The sequence below is a fragment of the Megalobrama amblycephala genome, linkage group LG3 (genome assembly GCF_018812025.1).
Source record: "Megalobrama amblycephala isolate DHTTF-2021 linkage group LG3, ASM1881202v1, whole genome shotgun sequence".
Lineage (NCBI taxonomy): Eukaryota > Metazoa > Chordata > Actinopteri > Cypriniformes > Xenocyprididae > Megalobrama > Megalobrama amblycephala.
In genome coordinates, this window is record NC_063046.1 from 27,617,830 (window position 1) to 27,641,307 (window position 23,478).

Sequence of the window (23,478 nt, forward strand, 5' to 3'; positions counted from 1 at the left end):
AAAATCCCAATTAAATGATAAAAGTATTACCTACCACTGTTTTATTCATCAAAAATATGCTATGCTATATCTGTAATCTTTAAAGCTGTAGTAGCTATGTATGTTATACTGTATGACAAGAATGTCCAGGACACTGCGGTGTATTTTAAGAGGGACTGATGGATCTGCATATGTAAACATTCTGGTCAAGCTTGAACTTTTACTCATATTACACCTTGCTTGTGGCCTCACAGAACTACAGATCACTAACAGAGCTCTGTAATGCATTACCATTCATGCACCTATGCTCCACAATTCAAAAAAATGTGCTGTAGCACAAATCAAAATAAAATTTTAATTTTTATATTTTTCATTAAATATGGTTTCTATTAAAAAAATTACAACATATGAATATTTTTAATTATCATCAACAGATACTCTGTGACAGCTAGAGGTCTTAAACACTTTTCTAGAAATACAATGGCATAAAGTGGTTACTCATGCTTCCAAGAATAATAACTCTCACAATGTGTAGATGGCCCTGAGCCATTAGGCCATCCTTATTCTGGAGTCCTGCTTTAAAAAATACCCAAAAGCCCTTAGCAGCAACAGAGATGTTTGCACAATCACCACTCCTAAAATCACTGATTAATAAACAAAGTACACTGACTGAATGAATGCATTTTAAAAACATTTAAAAAATATATAAAGCTGCAGATACATAAACTATAGACAAAACCATTTCAATTAATTTTAAATCTTAAATAAAGGATTGCTTTTCTTTGTGTGGTAAAGGCCAAAATATGTCAAGACTACTGTATATTAGCAGTGTCATCTAATTATTAAGAAATAGGACTGTTTAGAAGCTGCTTGGACATTATCACAGCATCAAAAATGAGCCAGAACAACAGATATTTGTTAGACTAACTTATATTGTATGCAGCTGATAACAGCTATCTCACTTCTACACACCTTTAAGCAAAATGAATTTCTCTTGAATACTCTGCAGCATGTGCTTCTACATTTCAAGGTCAGTATATAAAATACACTGAAAATATGATTCAAAACTGCAACAGTGAGCCAAACTTAAATTCTTATCTTATGCATATTTCATTGCTTCACTTTCTAAAGAATAACTTTTGCTTGCTGTTTTAAAGTGTGGATGAAGACCAACGTTGACTACTAAATCATTAAATCCAACAGTTTTGCATTTGTAAGGCAGAGAAAGCAGCTGGGATCACACAAGAGTTTTCTGGTTGCTCTTACAAGCAAAGGCTGCAAAATTTGTTCAGTCAGACATGTCAGTTAGCACTGACAGATGAATTCGTGATATTTAATCACTTGCAGATCATGAGAACAGGTTTGCTTACGGTGGATGGAGAGACACATTACATCCTGACACCCAAAATAAATACTGCAAACCTGCTAAGCTTAAGTGTACACCAACAACAGTAAACAAGCTGTCAGTGCAGAACCGTTAGGATTTCTCAACTGGTCTAACTACCACATAATGGTCAGTTAACGTTACGTCTGCTTTAATTCTAGAAATTCAGAACTGTACGTTACATCACAAAAACATAGCATTCACAGAGCATATATACACTTAACCACAGCTTTTGGCTTAGTTTAAAAAAAAATGCCACAGAAAGGGATCAATTAGCTAACGACAAGCTAAGAAGCTAGCTAACTAGCCTAATGAACCTCACTCAAATACAGTACATTTTCTAGAGAAACTATCAAAAGTTTCAATTATAGCAAACCCATTTATACGTTCATTTTAAGAAATACACGCAATGGAGGCTAAATGCGATAAAGAACACAAACACGGTCTTCATCAGTCTCTCTGTAACTGTTACTTACGATGTACTCGCGGACTTGGCTGTGGAAATTCTGCTCTCTGATCGTCACATCGTCTTCTTCCATTCTTCATATTGCAGAAACACAGTCATTAGCAACGCATTTTTGTGGCGAGAGCGTTCACTGTAAGAGAAAGCGGATAATCACACCGCCCTGAGGAGAGCTCGACGGACTGACATCTCAGCGCCAAATACACGATCAAAACACAGTCAAAATACATTGCGTCATTATTCAGCGACACACGAGAGGACAAGAGGGCGCATGCACACAGGTGCACAGCTTTCACTGAGAGTAATAGACTAGAATTATTTGAAAGAATTACATATTTTGGCATTTGTTCAGCATTGTTTTGGACACACCTGACGTTTTCTGATGTACTGCTGAGAGTAGTTTTTTCTCGCTTGGCTAAACACATCAGTGGCGTGCAGTGGTGTTCTGAAATGAGGAGGCACATTTTTTTATTTATTTATGAATTTATGTGCATTACTCTTAACGTTGACACATCTTCCTTGTTAAATGAACATTACTTTACATTACATCAAAAAAGAAAAAAAAATTCTATTTTGTAATTTTACATTAACAATGTATTGTAATAAATGTTCTATTTATCAAAACCAAGTCAAGTTAATGTTTTAAGCATTCTACATTCATTCCAAAATAATAACTAAAGGCAATAATAATTTAAACAATATATTTTATTTGTGTATTGATGTTTTGCTTTTTAATAGTCAACTTAGGCTATTGTGGATCATCAGTCATGCTCCGCAAACACCATCTGTCACAGACATGAAGATGTATTTTTAATTTCACCAAGCTGATTGCACTAAAAACCCTGCAGTCATCATGCTTTCAGTCCATTTCAAGTTTGATTTTGACGTGACATAAAGCGGCGATATCTATCTGGGTGATCTGATTACTTACTTTTCAATTAGTCTTCCCATTGACACCATCATTTGTTCATTCAAACTGATGCACAGAAAGTGCACTTAAACAAGAGGTTGGATTTATCACACAAACCAATCATATCCAATCATAACCAATTACATCCAATCATAGAGCAATGGAGATATTGCCTCCTCTCACGTGACTTCCCCCATTCATTCTCAATTACCCCCCACAAAACCCACCGCACGCTTTAGGGGTCTAATGGTTTTCTATAAGAGCAAAGGGAGGCATGACTCCTGTTGTAACTTCACCTGCGGGTGTCGCTGTTGGGCAGTGTTCCTTAAGAATCACGAGTGACTTGCGCTCTTTTTAATGTCATAATTTGTAATATTTGTGTTGTTTTATATGTAATATGGATTATTTTCTCATCATATTTTTTTTGAGGAGGCACTGCCTCCCTTGCCTCCTCGGAGGAAACGCCCCTGCCCTTTACATATACTTAATTATATTAATTATATGTTATATCTCACAATTCTGAGAAAAAAGCGAGACATAAACTCACAATTCTGGCTTTTTTCTTGCAATTGTGAGTTTATATTTTGCAATTCTGACATTATAACTTGCAAACTGTCTACATAATATAAATAAATAAAAATATCACTCTAGAAAGAGTTATTACTAGGGCTGAATCGATTAGTCTGTTTTCAGTTGATGAATGAGCAAAATATGTATCCAATAAATATCCTCCCATCCAATAAAACGCAATAATCTTTGTGCTTTGTTACTTTTGATATAAAGCAAAGTCTTAGATTTCAAATGACGTCCATCTTATTATGAGATTGAAAAAATAAATACCGTTTTGGCGCTGAATAAATACAGTTTTGGCACTTTAATGTGTTGTGACAGATCGCTTTAGTGCCTCAGTTAAAGAGAAGCGGCAGCACGAGTGCATGTGAACTGATCCTCTCCTCCGCTTTAATACCAGTTACAGTGCAAAATAAACACAACTAAAATCTGAAGGTATGTTAAAATATACAGTACAACTTACCAAAATCCGTATAATGTTTCATGTAATAGCTGAATCAGTGTTTCAACCTCAAAAAGACGGCAATAATACAGCCTGTAAACAATGTCACGCAACGTCACATTTACCTCAGAAAAACATATTAAAGGTGCCGTAGAACGTCTTTTTAAAAGATGTAATATAAGTCTAAGGTGTCCCCTGAATGTGTCTGTGAAGTTTCAGCTCAAAATACCCCATAGATTTTTTTATTCATTTTTTTAACTGCCTATTTTGGGGCATCATTAAATAAGCGCCGATTCAGGCTGCGGCCCCTTTAAATTCTCGTGCTCCACGCCCCCGGAGCTCGTGCTTGCCTTAAACAGCATAAACACAGTTCACACAGCTAATATAACCCTCAAAATGGATCTTTACAAAGTGTTCGTCATGCAACATGTCTAATCGCGTAAGTATGGTATTTATTTGGATGTTTACATTTGATTCTGAATGAGTTTGATGGTGCTCTGTGGCTAAAGCTAACATTACACACTGTTGGAGAGATTTATAAAGAATGAAGTTGTGTTTATGAATTATACAGACTGCAAGTGTATAAAAAAAAGAAAATAACGACAGTCTTGTCTCTGTGAATTCAGTAAGAAACGATGGTAACTTTAACCACATTTAACAGTACATTAGCAAAATGTTAACGAAACATTTAGAAAGACAATTTACAAATATCATTAAAAATATCATGATATCATGGATCATGTCAGTTATTATTGCTCCATCTGCCATTTTTCGCTATTGTCTTTGCTTGCTTACCTAGTCTGATGATTCTGCTGTGCACATCCAGACTTTCTGCCCTTGTGTAATGCCTCGATCATGGGCTGGCATATGCAAATACTGGGGGCGTACACCCCGACTGTTACGTAACAGTCGGTGTTATGTTGAGATTCGCCTGTTCTTCGGAGGTCTTTTAAACAAATGAGATTTACATAAGAAGGAGGAAACAATGGTGTTTGAGACTCACTGTATGTCATTTCCATGTACTGAAATACAAAAAAATGTATTTTCTTTATGATCACTAATACATTTCATGGAAAGATGGCAAAACTAAAATGTATTAAACATATACATAATAAAAACTTTAAATATATGTCATTAATAGCCATAAAATAAGTAAATTAGCCAATTTTGTTTAAATTAAGGATTGCATAAATGAGTACACCCTAGATTTAATTCAACAAATGTATAATATTCTGGTACTTACTACTTAGTATCCCCTCCATAACTCTTCTTGGCACGGAGTTTAACTCCTGAATGATGAGCTCCTTAAATGCCCTGATTTTTAATGGGGAGTGTTGCTCAACTCATTTCTACAGAATCCCCCACAGGCGCTCAAGAGTGTTAAGATTAAGTGCAATACAGAAGGTTTTTCACCTTGGGAGAATGCATATCCTCAATGTCATGTTGAAAAAATTCCCAACAATGCAGGGAATGAGGAAAGGGTAACATCATCTGTTTCAAGTTTGTGTATTAAATTACACAGTGTTGTGGGAATTCATGACAGCATTGATAAAGCACAACTCCCTCACACCTCCAGCACTCATACATCCCTATATAAGAGCTTTACTCCCACTTTACTGTGGGAACCAGGCACTTCTCACTGTACTCCTCCTCTAGCAACACCATAACATTTTAGATCCTGTTAGATCCAAAATGATTGATTTGGTCTCTTGAGACCAGAGTATTGATTCCCAGAATCTATATTTTGTAAATATGGGCTTTGGAAATGGCTAAATGACTGGCTACATTGGGTAGTTCCAGTGAGAACAACAACCATGCATGTCATTTCTGCAGGCTGCGTCTTACTCTGTGAGATATACAGTCACTCTCTTCATAGCTTTTGCTGCCTCTGAGACACTCGCTTGGTATTTGTCCTGCTCTTTATCTAGCAAAAAATCCCTCATTACTAAATGAAAGCTTAAAATGAAGGCCTGATTATTTCAGGGGCCTTGTCACAAGTCGTTGTTTTTGAATTTCTGTTTTACTTTTGCTATATTTTCACACTCAAAACAATGATTTGGTAATTCTCTTTTATACCACTGTCCTCTTGTGTGCTAAGAAATCAGTCTCCTGAAAGTTCTCTCCCAAGTGGTTCCATTGTTGTCAGCATTAATTCTGAGAATGATTCAGTGGGCTATATAACACTTTTAATTGTCAAGAAATTACTTCACTTTAAATGTTTTGGTTCAACATACTTACCTGTTGATCAAACTCTGCCTTAAACTTACACCAGAAAATTTTGATTACATTTTATTTAGTAACTTTTAGGAGGGTGTGCTCATTTTTGCTATACAACATTTTATCACCTTGATAAGAAAATCTTATTTTTCTGAATAATTTTGACATGCTTCTTTGGGAACTGATTTAGCAGACTTGCTGGAACATTATATGTCTAAAGAACCCTAACATGTCTTCTAAGTAATTCATTCATTAATTCATTCAGAAGTTTCAGAGGGGGTGTAGCTACTCATTCTGTGCACTGTACATAAGCAAAGTTACACAAATTAGCACTAAGATCTGTATCCTTTACAGTACTATTACTTCCACTACCAATAACTATCCATCAATGCATCCTTCTATCATTCATTATACCTTTTCTCCTATGTAGGATTACAAGAGTGCAGCAACATATCCCAGCATCTTAGACCAAAGGCAGAGAAACCATATGGGGAGACATCCTGGACAGGCTCCCAGTCTATCATAGGGTCAATAATAGTAATAATAATAATAATAGGTAACACTTAATTTTACACTGTCCTTGATACACGTTACACATACTTACTATAGTAATAACAGTAAATTATGAATAATTACATGCAACTAACTAACCCTAAACTAAACACTAATCACAACCCTAACCCTGTGTAACTCAGTACTATGACATTAATAATAATTAATAATAATAATAATAATTTGTTTTTCAAAATTAGAGTAATGTAATCAAATATTAGTATGTTAGGCTCTGAACAAATGTTTTAGGATTAGGCAGCTCGTGCGCTCCAACTCAGTAGATGGCGATAAAGCCACTCAATTTTGTTTTCTCTACTGGCATCGTGGTTGTCTAACGAAGAAACAACATCAATGGCTGCCTCCAGCTTCTTCTGCATGTGTTATTTTTCCGATAACTCTTTTATGTGATATTTAGCGATTTTCCGTCTGTAAACACGTAACTGTTGACAATAAATAAAGATTATATGCACCGTCAGATATAGTTCACTTAAAAAATGAAGCCAAAGGCGCAGAGGAGGAGCAAAGGGAAAGGTGGAAGGCAAATCCACAAGGAGAATATTAAGAAATTCATGGATTCAGTTAATAATTTTGTAAAGAGCAAAGGCGGCTTCGATGAAGATGAAAACAATCAAAAAGCAACCTTCGTTAAGAGGAAAAGTAGAAAAGAGCTGCGCAAAGAGAAACGCAAGTTAAAGAAAGCCAAGATGAAAAGTCACAACATGAGTAAGTCACTCCCGAAGCCCAGCGAGGAACCTGCGCAAAATACTCCTACTGTGAATGAGGAAAACACACAGAAACCAGATGTGAAGCCGACAGGAAGTCTTAAAAATGCCGCTCAGAGACAGCAGAAGACAAATAAAGACAGCATTAATATTAAAGATGGTGTAGAAGAGACGACTGAAAAGAAAGTCCACTTCTCCGAACATCTGCCAAAGCCGAGACAGAAAACTAGTTTGAACGAGAGCAGAAAGCTGTCTCTATTAGAGGCGAATATCGAAGAGGACAAAGAAATAAAGAGATTAGAAAAACGCCTTGGACTGAACAAAAGGAAGAACAAAAAGAGTCTGCCCCAGTCATTCGCCAACGACGGACTCGATTATATTTTAGGAATTCTTGAGCCTGGAGCAGCTGCGACAGGACTGTATGAGAGCGATGAAGAAATGGACACTGACAAAGCGAAGGATAACTTTGATGAGTTGGAAGAGGACAGCGACGAGCAAATGACAGATGATGGGAACAAAGATGACAGTGGGGATGAAGATGACGCTGATGAAGAAGATGGAGAGGATGACACACACATGGAGGAAGAAGAGGAGGACGTAGAAGACGACACACAGATAGAAGATTATGTGGAAGAACATGAAGAAGAGGAAGATCACACAGATGCATCAGACGAAAATGTTCAAGGGGAGGAAGTTGAATCGGAACAAAAAAGACCTGAAAGCCAGGAACCAGTATGTCATTGTTAATCTTTTATTATTGTTGTTTAGGTCTAAATTCAGTCTTATTCCCCGTATTGGTCAAGGCACATTAATTTATAATGGGGTTATACAATACAGATTATTTTAAAGCAGCTTCACAATAATTCACAAGCTCAACAGCAACTATAGCGGCTCTAGTGTACTGGTCATTACTCTTTACTCCCAGTCTATTGCATGCTCATCATCAGAAGTATGTTTTAAAGCTTTTGTTTTTTCTTCTTATAGAATCCTGCCACACTGGGCAAGTATGTTCCACCTCACCTACGAGAAGCCGTGGACAGCAAACGTAAAGCCGAGCTGGAGAAACTGACACGCCATGTGAAAGGTCTGATAAACAGGTAAGGTGCCGTGGAAGGTAGATTATATAAGAGCACGATTTGAAGAGGCTTGGTTTTTAAGAATTTATGCTGTCTTTGGTGAACCACTTGAAATTCAGCCAACGTGTTGTTGATCAGTGTAATAATCTGCCCTCTGCTTGGCAGATTGAGTCAGCCCAACATGGCGTCTATCAGCAGTCAGTTGGAGGAGCTGTACATGAGCAGCAGCAGGAAGGACATGAACGACACGCTCACCGACATTCTCCTGGCCGCCTGTGTCACACCTGCTCTCATGCCTGAAAGGTTACCATATACTTTTTTTTTTTTTTTTTTTAAACCCAGTCTTTGATCATTTGTGTTGTTTAATTTAATTTTGTTGACTTGAGAAAGCCCTCATACTGATGTTCTATTTAAATATAATAATCTTCTTCTGAAACTAAAAACCCTAGTGCTTTTAAGCTACATCCACCTGGGGTTAGATCTTCATACTGTTCTGATTTAAAGCTGGAATCTACTACATGACTTTTTCCTTGATTTTTGCTCCAATTTGCAGTCTAGACGCATCAATGCTAGTTGCTAAAAGTCAGAGCCAGTCTGCAGATTTTGAGCAGTCCAAAATCATGGATTTGCAGACAAATGCCTAGTGTAAGATGGGCACAGACTTTTTGACTTTTAGCTTCATACTATGATTCCATCCAGTCAGAGGATGTTTCTGTGTGAGGTTATTGTGTTCTGAACAATGTGAAAGTCTCATAGTGTGTGATTCTCAGTTGTTTAATGTATGATGCCTAGTCTTTCTCTATAATCATTTACAAAGTCGGCAAGTATATGCTGACTGTATGGTTTTAAGAGTTGTGAAGTGTATTCCAGCATTTACTGTACTATATCTTTTCTAGCTGATGATTTTCCTAAAAAATCTGTGTCCCAGCAAACATACAGAATACCCTGGAAACCATCCAGCAACATCCTAGCAATCACTCAGAACACCCTACCAACCACATAGCAACTACCTGGCAATCACCCAAAACACCCTGGCAACACCCCCCCCCCCCCCCCCCAATATGACCTTAAAACAACACACCTGTACATTATGGTTATTAACACTAACACTCTCTCTTCCAGGCTTCTTATGGAGCACATCCTACTTGTCAGCGTCCTCCACCATAGTGTTGGCCTGGAGGTATCGTTATACTCTTATACTCTACTACATACTCAATACTTCATCTTACAGATTCATACACTTGTCATCATGGCAATTTAGTCCACACTTTAGTGATTTGGGGGCCCTGAACAATTCTAGGTATGAGGCACTAACACACCAACAATGCATCCTGTTTATTTTGTAGCCCTAATTTCTCTCTCTCTCTCTCTCTCCAAGCACTGAACACTTTTTTTTTTTTTTTTTAAGAGTTTACCCCAAGTTTAAGTGAGTTGGAACTAACTAATGCACACAGATACTCACTAAAAAAACAAATAATAATATATGGATGGAACACATTTATGAAAAAACTGTAAATCTTAATGTAATGTAATTAGCATAGCTATCATATTAATGTATAAGAAATTTATCGATACATAAAATAATCAACAATTATACAAAGCTTACATGGATAGACTACCCTAGAATATCATGCACTATATACGGCATACATATCCCAACTAATCCCAAACAACTTTTCTTCACTGAATGGTAAAAAATTATTCTCTTTCTCTGGTGTATTCACTGGTAATTGAAATCTCAGTGCATTATTCTTAAAAGCATTGTTTATTTACTGCAAACATTTTATAACATGCCTGTGAAATACAGTTATTGTACTCTCTACTGTTGCTATAGTAAAGAACACGCACAGCTGATTGACAGATAAACCGTGCGCTCTTATAGTGTTGTTATTCTTGTGGTTATTTCAGCAAACACTTTACTTCATACATTCACTTTAACAGCTTTAAGTTACAGGACAAATATTATGGTTCAATTGAATTGTGCACATGCATTTTAGACATGTTCTTGCTCCCCCATGAAATGTTTCAGAAATGTGTCAAAATGACAATTTAAAATTAGTCAGCGCTATAGAAATGTATCTTAATATTTTCATAAGCAAAGCTTGTGCTCACTGTAGCTCTAAACATGTGCTGAATTAAGGGATTGGTCCACTCTTATCCATGATAGTGTGCCCTGCATTCGTGCAGATGTAATAATTTTAAAACTTTAATGGTGATATCCTGACCAAACAAAATATGATAGAACGTTAAAGGTGCCCTAGAACGTCTTTTTAAAAGATGTAATATAAGTCTAAGGTGTCCCCTGAATGTGTCTGTGAAGTTTCAGCTCAAAATACCCCATAGATTTGTTTTTATTCATTTTTCTAACTGCCTATTTTGGGGCGTCATTAACTATGCACCGATATATAGGTTGCGGCCCCTTTAATTCTCGTGCTCCCCCGCCCCCGGAGCTCGCGCTTGCCTTGAACAGCATAAACACAGTTCACACAGCTAATATAACCCTCAAAATGGATCTTTACAAAGTGTTCGTCATGCAACATGTCTAATCACGTAAGTATGGTATTTATTTGGATGTTTACATTTGATTCTGAATGAGTTTGATAGTGCTCCGTGGCTAAAGCTAACATTACACACTGTTGGAGAGATTTATAAAAAATGAAGTTGTGTTTATGAATTATACAGACTGCAAGTGTTTAAAAAATGAAAATAACGACGGCTCTTGTCTCCGTGAATACAGTAAGAAACGATGGTAACTTTAACCACATTTAACAGTACATTAGCAACATGCTAACGAAACATTTAGAAAGACAATTTACAAATATCACTAAAAATATCATGATATCATGGATCATGTCAGTTATTATTGCTCCATCTGCCATTTTTCGCTATTGTTCTTGCTTGCTTACCTAGTCTGATGATTCTGCTGTGCACATCCAGACTTTCTGCCCTTGTGTAATGCCTCGATCATGGGCTGGCATATGCAAATACTGGGGGCGTACACCCCGACTGTTACGTAACAGTCGGTGTTATGTTGAGATTCGCCTGTTCTTCGGAGGTCTTTTAAACAAATGTGATTTATATAAGGAGGAGGAAACAATGGAGTTTGAAACTCAGTGTATGTCTTTTCCATGTACTGAACTCTTGTTATTCAACTATGCCAAGGTAAATTCAATATTTAATTCTAGGGCACCTTTAATAGGTTATATATTATTTATAGGCTTCTGTTTTTTTTTTGTTTTTTTGTTTTTATGGGGCCCTCTGATTCCCTGGGGTTCTAAGCGTCCACTTACTTAGTTATTGGTTAAGTCCGCCTCTGCTCACTGCCGTTTTCAGTGGAATACTGTTATAAGAATTTCTGTCATAGTTGGTAGATTTGCTTGACACTGGCTAATTTCTCACTTTCTCTCTCATTTTCTCTGAGGTCGGAGCTCATTTTCTGGAGACTGTAGTCCGTCAGTTTGATAAAACCTATAGTCAACTTGATGCTACAGACAAAGAATGTGACAACTTGGTGTCCATAATTGGCCACCTATACAACTTCCACGTGGTTCATGCTGTCCTAGTGTTTGACATTCTGAAGAAGCTGGTGACACGTTTCAGCTCAAAGGATATAGAACTAGTTCTGCTGTTGCTGAAGAATGTTGGATTTGCTCTGAGAAAGGATGATCCGCTATCTCTTAAAGAGCTGATCTCTGAGGCTCAGCGGAAAGCCAACGCTGAAGGAGAGCGTTTTCAGGACCAGACAAGGGTAAGACTCAGTTGTCCTGTGAAGAAGCTGTCTTCTGGTGTTTAGAAATGATCATATTATATTTACATGTAATCATTAAATGTAAATGACTTTTATTCAGAGCGACTGGATGAGGACAATTGAGAGGTCTTGTGCTACAGTCGGTCTCAAGTTCGACAAATAGACGTTTGTTATGTTGGTTTGCTTGTCAGATTCGGTTTATGCTGGAGACTATGCTGGCGCTGAAGAACAATGACATGAGGAAGATTCCGGGTTATGACCCTGAACCTCTGGAGAAATTAAGAAAACTGCAGAGGACTTTGGTGAGAAAATGACTGATGTTACTTTGCATTAATGTTGTTAGTACTTACATTGGTAGATGTATAAGGTGGACGCAAAAGTGCTTAGAGTGGATAACTAGTTAATGTTCACATTATTATCAGCCCTAAATTTATTTGACCCTTAATAGTAAAATAAATGTTTGCAATTATTGGTACCGAATGAACTTCTCAGTGTGTCCACTAGGGGTCAGACTAACTCCATATTTTGTTGTGGTCACACATTGATCTGAGTTTTGTACAGTATTTTCATGGAAATGTGGAATTGTAGCCAGTTATTTGGTTTCAGAGCGCTCTTGCACTAACACGACCCTCTTAATAGATTCACAGCAGTGCCGGTGGCAGTGATATGAAGTTGAGAGTCTCACTAGACAATCTTCTGGAAGCTGAGCGTGTTGGCCGTTGGTGGATTGTGGGATCTTCATGGAGTGGAGCACCCATGATTGATGACCATGGGAACAAGACAACCACCACATCCACCAAAGGGGAACAAGTAAGCGAATGTTCTTTTGTTGTTGTTGTTTTTGTTTGGTTGTTAGTTTTTTTGCTTATTTAGAAATGTTCGAAATGTATAAAAATATAGGGCAACACTTTACAAGAAGGTCTCATTTGTTAGCATCAGTTAATGCATTAAATAACAAAAACTAACAATGAGCAATACGTTTTTAAAACATTAAGTTAATAAAATGTTCATGTTGGTTTACAGTGCATTAATTAATGATAACAGATACAACTTTTTTATACATGTAGTAGTAAATGTTGAGATTAACATGAACAAAGATTAACAAATGCTGTATGTGTTACCAAATATAGTCATTTCTGTTTATAGAATCTGGCACTTTTGAGTATATTTGGTTTTATGAGAGTCAAGGTTCATGCAAGAATTGTCATCTGAAATGGATTATTTCTTTTTATGAATTTGCAGTTCAGCGCAAAGATTTTGGAACTTGCACGCAAACAAAGAATGAACACTGATGTCAGAAGGAACATTTTCTGTGTGCTTATGTCAAGTGAAGACTATTTGGATGCCTTTGAGAAACTTTTAAGGTTTGTCAACATAGTTTATGTTTTTTCACATTGATTTTCAGTGACATAGGCCATGTTGCCCTTTTGGGACACTTAGCAATTGACAAATTTAATTGCAGGTCTTGTTTTGATTACAGTGTCATGTAGTGCCAGAATCGATATGAAACGCACTTTTTATTTTACAGGCCTACTTAGGAAAAAATTGTATAAAATGATTTTAAAAGTAACTTTAAAGATTAACAGATGTGCTTTATTAGCAAGACAATGTTTTTATGTTAGGTTAAAAAAGAACAAGAAGAATGTTACAGATCTTCTGAAATGATATCCTTGGTGTGTGATGATACCACACTTAAATATTTTAGTTATGGTTATCACACAAAGCTGTGTAAAACTTGCTAGAAGACCCACCTGAGACAGATAAATCTCCCACCTAGGAGATAAAACTTGCTAGGAGACCCACCTGTTTTCTTCCTGTGTATTTCAAACGTGATGTACTATATTTGTAATATTTTTACATATTATATATGTAATATTTCATAAACCATAAATTACCCAATTCAGAGAGTGGACTATTTTTTCTCTCAGGTTAGGCTTGAAAAACCAGCAAGAGCGGGAAATTGTTCATGTTCTGATGGACTGCTGCCTGCAGGAGAAAATGTTCAACAGATTCTATGCGGTTCTGGCAGAGAAACTTTGCTCACATGACCGGCGGTTCCAGGTAGAGTGGAGCAGCAGTGATTCTTACTGTTTATCTCTGTGTGTTAGGAGTGCGCTTTTTTCACTAGGTGTCACTGGTTTCACTGCATGTGTGTGTTTTGTATGTCTAATTTGTGAACACAAAACTGATGCTTAAGCAAAGAACATTCAGATGATTTTCACTACTTTGATGTAAGAGTTAAATTAGCTAAGATTGCTATTGATATCATATAGGAATATTACTTGTATTATTGCAATAAGATATAAGATCAGTTATAAGTTAATACAATATACAAATCTATATAATGTTGATAATATGAGTCAGTCTACACCCATATCTGCTGCATGTTACCTGCATGTTTTCTATAGGTCAATTACAATTAAACATAACATCCATTTTGTAAATGTGAACCCTCTCTGCTTCTCTTCTGTTCTTTAGATGACCTTTCAGTTTAGTCTGTGGGATAAGTTCAAAGAACTGTCAAACCTTTCCAGTAGGTCTTTCAGTAACCTGGTCCAGATGGTCACTCATCTTTTACACAGGAAGAGTCTCTCTCTTTCTATTCTAAAGGTAATATTTGGTAAAGTTCAACCCTCTTCAAGATATATATCTCTTCAAGATATATATATATATATATATATATATATATATATATATATATATATATATATATATATATTGTGTATATGTATATATGTATGTGTGTGTAATGTCCTTCATCCTCTTTATGAATCCCTTACATTAGTTAAAAAATGGTCTCTTTTTTTCTCTTTTTTCTTTAAAAAAAGGCTATTGAGTTTGGTGAGCTAGATAAGACCAGAGTCAAATTCCTGAAGCAGATTCTCTCGAAACTCCTTAATGAAACTGAGCCAGAAGATCTTGTGAATATATTTGGCAGGTGAGTGTTGTTTCTACTACAAAGGCATTAAAGGCATGAATCTATATTTTGTAATCATCAAAGGCAAAAGTGTGACATCGCTAATTAGACATTAGTGTTTTATTCATAATGGCAGTGTAAATGAACTTTAAAAGAGAAATTAACTTAATTAGCTTAAGTGTTTATTTGTGAGTGCAAATTTTTAAACACTTTTTAATTTCAGTAAAATAAGTAAAAAAATAAAAACAACAGATGTGCAGGACAGCCTGAGTTGATCTAAAATGGCTTTTGTGTGGCCTAGTGTGTCAATATCTGCCTACCATTGTGTCCCAGGATCTCTGGAATTCCCAAGCTAGGAATGCTGAGGGAAGGCTTGAAGCTTTTCATCAGTCACTTTCTGCTCCGGAACGTTCAGACACAAGAACCATCTGAGCAAGCCAAGGTACTCATGGACAGAGCTGAGGTTGCCACCAAAGCCATGGAGGCCCGGGACGCCAAAATCAAGCTATAGCGCACACAAATGTGTGCATAATGCATCAGACTCAAAAAGAGAACATTTCTACGCAGGGCAATATGCAAGCCTTTATGCACATGCATATCACTGACATGCTATTGGATTTTCTATTAATGACATTCTGTAGAAAAATAAATATATTTGAAATATATAAATACAAAATTTTTATTGTGTTTTAAAGACCTCAATGGCCAGCTGATATAAGATGTTTATCACTAGGTTTTTTATTACATGCATGACTCAAATTTGGCATATGCATATACATAATCATCATATACATAAATTCATAGATGTTTGGTCTTATTAAAATGTCTCTTTTAATAGTAAATCAGGCTTTCTGTAATGTTTATTTAATTGAAAGGGAAAAGTGATCTTTGATTTGAAAAATATATCAGCAGAAAATTTAAATAATTAAAAAAAAAGAAAAAATTGAATTAAAAAATACCAAGTTTATGTAACAGAAGTTTGAGTGCGTTAAAGAATAAGTTGTTAATCACAATGGCCTGTTTTATAATAATTTGTTGTTTTTAAGCCAGAGTCATGTCCCAAGCAGAAAAAGAGAATAACTTTTATTCCTCTAATGCTTATTAATTTCCTGTACGCAAAAACATTCAATATTCAATTATTGTTATATTAACAAATTCAGCCTGTGACTCTTACCCCATGTAAACAATACTGTATTAACTTCCTTTAGAAAAGAGCACAAACATGCATTGTTTCCCTCATTTGAAATACGGAAGCAACTGCACATGCAGCAGTGCTCTGAACGTGACTGACTAGCTTAACATAGCAGAGGGCTGCCGTTACATTTGATGCCCATGGTTAATTCATTAGCAACATTGGCATTACTGACATCAATCCACAGCATGGAACGATCAGGGATGAGCAACTATCATCTGGGGTCAGGCAGAGGAAACATCACATTTGCATCTACAAAAGAGTAAAGTGTTCAATTATATTTGAATAATTAAACCTTATCACATACCCTGGTGTCAGATCAAACAGACTGTCACATTAGTACCTGTAATGATGACACATCAGTCTGGCTCACAGATATAGAGCTGGAAAAGGGAGGGTTACCTACAGATGGCCCCCTTTGACAAAGACAACATTGTCACCATATGTGAGAAGAAGCGTATAATGGGGGTCCAGCCCACTAAGATACACACAGGTGACTGTAAATAGTGTGTGCTATTGTCTGTCTGTGTGAGACCATAGGAAGGTTGATACTGACCCTAGTTTGAACTGGTAATAGGAAGCGAAGTTGCCTTTGAACTGATAACACCACAGTTAGAATACTGTTTGTGAGAATGTTACATGTTCCTGTGCGAAAGACCATGGGAGATTCATGCGTGTGCATCGGCCACGTGCACTGACAGCTACTGACAAATTGCACAGCGCATAATTTAACAATTTATATTATGTGGCTTATTTAATTTAATGCATATTTATCCTGCATGTTTTGTCTCACCTTTAACTGTCTCATCCAGGTCTTCATGTAGGCCTAAGTGTCCCACCCTGCTCACTTGTATGTGGTTTTCTTTCCCGATGGTTAGAGGGTGGTAATGGCACTGATAAGGTTGAGTTCTTTGTTCTTATGCAGCTGGGTAAACGTACAAGTAGGGTAAATTAGGCATTGGTTAAATCACTAACTAATGTTTCAAATTGACTGCTACCTGTTCAGAGTTATTTGGTTAAATCATTGCTTATCATAACCATCATAATGTGTTATATCTGCATCTGTATCTCATGTCAACATTTGAACATTCTTTCTTTACTTTCCTGTTTCTGGTTTAAAATGTTGGCCTCTTGCTTCACTATCATACTAGCCTTTTAGGACCCAAGGGTAAAGCAAAGTTATAAAGATTAGCCAGATTTTCGTTTCTGCTGTGCATTGCAGTCACATTATAGAGCAGGTGTTTTTTGAGTAATGAGAGTCTGTTGCAGAGAAATGATTCATTAAAATACACAGCTTATTTTTCACTGAGAATGTGGCTTATTAAATGAAAAACAAGAAGCATTTCAGATCACATTCAGTGCCTGAGTATAGTTCTCATGGCCCTGGACTGATAGGAGTGGGTAGTGATTATATTTAAATGTCCTCTAATTGATTCGAAGAAGCTCCTTGGCAAAGAACAGATGGATCTCTGGGTTTATTACCCAATAAAGCATGTCGTTATTAATAAAGGAGGAAATGCACTTATGCGAAATAGACCTCAATTAGATTGCTAAAAAGACCATTAAAATAGTCGTGCTGTGGAGTAGGCTAATCCAGCATACTCTCTTTCTTTATCATTTTCATTTCATGTCCTTCCTAAGTACAAGCGCTGTCTTTAGCTAATACTACAGGCTAATTTTCAACATTACTTTGTGAACATGACAGAAAAAGACTTCCGGATACATATAACATGAAGTGTCTAAAATCAGCGGAAAGGTCAGTCTAATTTCACTTCACTTAAAGTCTAACATAAATATAAAAGACACCTAAAATAGCCCCAGTGATGTGCTCTGATGATGGATGGACTTTGTCTCAAAGGTTCATTATTGGGTGCCCATTGCTACAGTGGTGAGAAATGTTTCGCCATATTCGAGTATGCTTACTCGCACATTTGCACGGATATGAGAGCTCTATAAACAGCGATTCCCATGACCCGACCGTGCCACTGACAACAGAGACCGCTTCACATCCAGCCTCGTCCAGGGTAATGGAATATACGAGTTCAGCAGTTACAAATTAAAAAGGTCCTCCGAAATTACAAATTAATAATAATAATAATTTTATTCACAGAGCGTAACTGATAAGCAAACAATAATTTACATGCATTTTAAAAGCGATTTCGTTATAAATACATTGTATAAAAATAAACAGATCACATATGGTTCTGGTTGTAGATGATTTTCTTTATCCCACTTGAGTTCAGAAATTAATACGCAGTGGTTATCGAATAGGATCATATTAATGATGCTAATTATTTCTGAAAGTGATAGGCCTAGTCATCTATTTTTGCTTGATGAAATGCGATTTTACCACATGCTCTTGAACCGTATCACCAGTCTACCTTCAGGAGTAGCTATCCAGTCAATGTTTGAAAGTAATACAAACAGCTCATGTGGACGTCCACCTCAGCATTTCCATAATGACTGCAAGATGATAACATGCATATCACATACTTCGCTTTCATGGGTGTTTTTTGTAAAAGAAGTCTCATGGTTGTGGACTTATGTCACTGGCGTTGGCTCGTTCGTCCTCGGAGGAACAATCAGATGAATTCAGCATGTAATTATCTCCTTCTTCGTCGTCACTGTCTCTGAAGTCCCGTATTCTGTTACTTTTAACTGAATCTACCTTCTGGTAGTCCTTCTCTAGTCCGTCCATTTTGTCCTGGTTTCCTTTACCTTTCTGCTTCTCGGCCTCCTGGGCGGCTTGTTCTTTTGCCTTTTTACTGCGCTTCCATTTCATACGCCTGTTCTGAAACCAGATTTTCACCTGGAAATAAAAACATGACATATCTCATTCGCAAACGAATTTGGCATTATTCGACGTTAATGATGTTAAATTCTAATTTCTATTAGCTATTATTGATCAAAAAAAAATATTACATTTCCACAAATTAATTTAGACTTTTTCATTTGGCTACAGAAGTATTTATCCAGGCGATGGATTCAAAAATCCGATGGTTTACCTGTGTCTCTGTAAGCATTAGTGATGTGGCCACTTCAAAGCGTTTTGGTCTAGATAGATATTTATTCAGCTTAAATTGATGCTCAAGTTCAAGGAGCTGCTGGCTTGTGAACGCGGTTCTGGGTCTTCTGCACTTCCCGAGCAAGTTTGACTGCGCCTGGCCTACAAAATGACAAAAATTACATTTTTAGCCTATAGATATTTCATCATATATTTCATAAAACACAGCATAAATAAATAAATTGTAATGTTTATATGTTAATATAAACATATATATGGAAATATTATTAAAAAATTGAAAGTTTCCAATTAGGACCAAAACGATTTGGTACCATAAAGAACCTTTTAAGTTCTGCAAAGATTTTTATAGCCTACTTTTTTTTTTTTTTTTTTTTTTTTTTTAGAAAACCACATACAAACTGATGCTGTAAAGAACCCAAAAACGAAAAGAGGTCTACAAAACTATAATGCATCTTCAAGACATCAACATCAATTTGCGTAATCTCCAAAGAAGCTATAAAAGCAGAAAAAACTTGTGTTATTTGATGCACATGCTTCTGCACTGAACCGTTGAATAATTTATTTTTGAGAGTGGCACGGACAGTGGACCTGTAGGCCCTGCTTTTCACAATAGTTTTATTTGAATGCAGCAATGTTAGTGCACTATACACTCACAGTGGATTTTTAACACACGGCAAGAAATGTTAAAAGCTCACATTTTCAAAAGCCCCCAGAGCAATTCCCAATCACACATAGCCTCTATGTGCCACGGCATTGTCAGTACATCTGGTAACATTTCCACCCTGTCTGATTTGTTTGGGAGAGGTTTGAGAAAATCTGCAGACGAGCAGCGGAACAGAGAGACAGTGTCTTCAGTGTACACAGTTGGCAGGCTGTGGTTTTCACACTCGTCCGCCACTTTCCCTCTGTCCATTATCTGTCCATTTTAGCCCCTCTTTGAAAGAGTGCTCGTTCAGTCTCAGTCAAAGAACAGCTTTACTGACCCTGCACGCGCTTGTTATATCAGGATACTGTGATCCGTTGCTCTGAACAAAGTCTCAAGGCAGTATTTACGGGGGATGATTATTATTATTCATTACAGCATGCAGTTGAAGACTTGTTGAAAATAAACTGCGTTTTTCTGTAAGCTCAAAATATATAGGCTAATTAATGAATTACAGAATAAAATACGTAGCACAACATGGCCATAGACAATTTGAATAGCCTAAAATACAATTAATAATAACAGCCTAATACGTTATCTATTTAGCCACGTGCATTTCAAATGTGACTCACCATTGAAATCTGCCATTTTGGGCAGCATCATTCCCGCAGTTGACACCCTCAGCCAGTGATCGAGCTGGAAGGAGCTGGCGGTGAGTTTGAGGGGGTCATTGGGATGGTGATGGTGCGACCCATGCGGATACGAGTACGACAGCGCCGGGTGCTGACCGAGCGCTGCTGCTGAATATGTGTACATTGGATGACCGTAGAGAGCCTGAGGAGGAATCCCGGTGCTGCTCTGAGGGTGTAGTCCGACCATGCCCGAATGTGGAGAGTTTAAGAAACCCGGTTTGGGAATCAACCCGCAAGACGATATCCTGGGGGGAGATGGAGTCGCGGTCCGAAGTGCTTCGGAGTTCGTGGTCAACTCTGACGCCTGGACACTTTCGGAGGAGGATGATATGGAAGAGGTGGGCAGGGAGGTGACCAGCGCCAGCGGCGAGGTCTGCACTTTTGGTGGATCGACAGCAAGAAGCGCGTCGATCCGAAAGTTTTTAGATTTCTCCATCTGGCCCACCTCACAAACAGATTAACGCGTCGTTCGCAACTTTACAAGGCTGTCACGAGTGTCGCCGTTCCTCTCCTTAAAGTTATGATCTTGGCCAAGGTGTGCAAGCCAGAAGTCCACTTGTCAACTGCTGCCCGAAAGGGTGTGGATTGGTCATCACGTCATCCTTGTGGATATCCGATTGGACAGTGATTTCACCGTGTTCACAGTGCGCTTAGTAGTAGAAATTCAGTAGTCCTCAAAAGATAAAAATTTCCTCGTATCGTTCGTGGAAAGTTAAGGGTGTGTGAGAAACGGGGAAAAAATTCTGTGTGTAGCTAGACTATATAACACACAACACGCACATAGGCCTACTTTATAAATTTTGCTTACATAATCAAGTCCAGAATTGACGAAAAACGTAACTGTTTTAAGAAAGCATTGAAACGCAACGATTAACATCAAATCCTCGTCTTAAGGCAGAACAGAAACATTTTCATCGCATCTTTTAAGAAGAGTTTAATAGTGTTATAATCACGATATCATTGTTTTCGATGCAAAAATATTAACTAAGATGTCTAATTAAATGGCTAAACTATCCTGTTCTCTCGGCTGTAGATAATTCATTTAAACTAAAATTGTAAAGATAACATTTATTTGTTTTAAAAAGAGAATGACAACTATCCACCAAGAGAAAATGTGTAGTAGCTACGAATAGGGCTAGGGCGTTTGTTTGTTTTTTAATTTGATCATATGAATGAATAACAAATATACATATAGCTTACGCAAATTATATTAAATATATTTTGAATTCTGAATAATTAAGAGAACAAATTCGTGGAAAGACTGTCCTCACACCAAACAGACCTTGTCACATTTTTTTGTACTCCAGTGAATATTTCTGAAAGGTTAATGATAGCCTATATATATAATAGCCTATATATATAATAGCCTATATATATATATATATATATATATATATATATATATATATATATATATATATATATATATATATATTATTTATTTATTTTTAAAAAAGATTGAAACAGTACAACAATGATGAAACAAAACAACTGGCCTAATAAAAAATGTAAAAGGTAACACAATGATCAGAGCAGTGTTTTGAACAACCATTTAATATTTAATAAATTATACATTTAATCATTAAAAAAATATTAAATGTAGCCTAATAATATTTAAAACGCATGTGACAACTTGCCCCCCACCTGACATATATGAAAAATACCTTTGTCCTGAGAACACAGGTCAACCTTTTATTTGAAATTGAATATTCGACATATATATATTTGACCCCTGTCAGTTTGATCTTAATTGTGATCATTTGTTTACAAAAAAGCTACGGTCTACACAAATATAGGCTACATTTATTAAAAGTTTACTCTGAAGGATAAAATTCACAAAATAATTTTAATTTAAGAGGATTTTTAACTAGCCAATACAAACACATTTTGACTGAAAACCTTGTGACAGCTTTTTCCGCGTGACGTAGCGCCCTTAAAAACATCTTAATTACGTGATTAACTGTTAAATTATTCGGTTATAGTCTGCTCTCGATGTTGACATATTTTAGCATCTTTGCATCCGTAACAACAAGATAAAGTGTAAGTTATTTCAACGTTAGATTATATTAAATAAAATAGCCTATACAAAATAAATAGCCTACTAAAACACTACTGTAAAACAGGAGATTATAATTAAACTATCACATTAGATAGCCTATATTTTGTATTTATTCTGCATGGGCAAATCAGACCTTTGTTATTTTGAGAAAATTTAAAGGAAAGAAATATTGACATTAAGCATAGCTACTCATGAAAAAAAGGGGTCTTTATACCTTATGTTTCAATGTCTAGCCTACTGCAAACGGTGGATCTCGCACTCTTAAAATCTAAATTAGCTATATATTTCTTCATGCAGCTGGGCACGTGCATGGTGGGATAGGAATGTGGGAGATCTGCATCCTATTGTGGGGTCTATTCCTCTTATAAGCCTCTTTAAGCTAATGGAGAAAGAGGTCAGAGAGAGAATTATTGACACTCTGTTGCCCTTAACCTGTCTACCAATAAAGCGGATTAGTTTTCCTCGATTCATCAGCTAACCACTCTCTCGAGACTGCTCGCATGCGTTTATTTGCTCAGGGGAAATCAACAAGTCACGGGCCGAAAGGATACGAATAACAGGGTGCCGTGATGATACAGTGACCGGCCACTTCTGAAAATATAGAATCACGTGTTATTGCTTACAATATGGGTAACAACTACAATGCCCACTATAAAATATCCCAGTCATATTTAGACGATGCTGGACTACGGGGAAAATGATTTTAAGTGATTTACAATTTATTTTTATTTTATTATTAATTTATGGACAGTTTGAAGTCTGCAACATTCTTGCCAATCGAATGTTCTTGTGTTTTTAAGCGCTACACGTTTAAACGTTCTGTGTCTTACCGCTTTGTCTGCTTCCCAGTTTTAATTTCATTAAGGCATCGCATGAATATTTCTATT

The 23,478-nt window shown here is 36.6% G+C and overlaps 3 protein-coding genes across 3 annotated transcripts in view; 1 reads left to right on the forward strand and 2 right to left on the reverse strand.

Annotated features, from left to right (window-relative positions):
* The window catches only part of lmbr1 (limb development membrane protein 1), a 48,424-nt gene extending 46,345 nt beyond the window's left edge, over positions 1-2,079 (reverse strand). The window contains exon 1 of the mRNA XM_048184786.1: positions 1,840-2,079. Coding sequence (XP_048040743.1) covers positions 1,840-1,902 — 63 coding nt within the window. The 5' untranslated portion in view covers positions 1,903-2,079. The remainder of the gene's footprint in view (positions 1-1,839) is intronic.
* Positions 2,080-6,828: 4,749 nt separating this feature from the next.
* nom1 (nucleolar protein with MIF4G domain 1) lies at positions 6,829-15,777 on the forward strand. The gene is made up of 12 exons (XM_048184788.1): positions 6,829-7,971; positions 8,224-8,336; positions 8,481-8,618; positions 9,438-9,495; positions 11,737-12,063; positions 12,255-12,365; positions 12,703-12,873; positions 13,306-13,427; positions 13,992-14,124; positions 14,542-14,673; positions 14,892-15,001; positions 15,314-15,777. Exons 1-12 carry the CDS (start codon positions 7,012-7,014, stop codon positions 15,489-15,491), a joined length of 2,553 nt encoding a protein of 850 aa, XP_048040745.1. The 5' UTR covers positions 6,829-7,011; the 3' UTR covers positions 15,492-15,777.
* A 2,500-nt stretch (positions 15,778-18,277) lies between these two features.
* On the reverse strand, positions 18,278-21,529 carry mnx1 (motor neuron and pancreas homeobox 1). The gene is made up of 3 exons (XM_048183361.1): positions 20,473-21,529; positions 19,178-19,338; positions 18,278-18,981 (listed from the first exon to the last, which is right to left on the reverse strand). Exons 1-3 carry the CDS (start codon positions 20,966-20,968, stop codon positions 18,700-18,702), a joined length of 939 nt encoding a protein of 312 aa, XP_048039318.1. The 5' UTR covers positions 20,969-21,529; the 3' UTR covers positions 18,278-18,699.
* Positions 21,530-23,478: the final 1,949 nt, after the last annotated feature.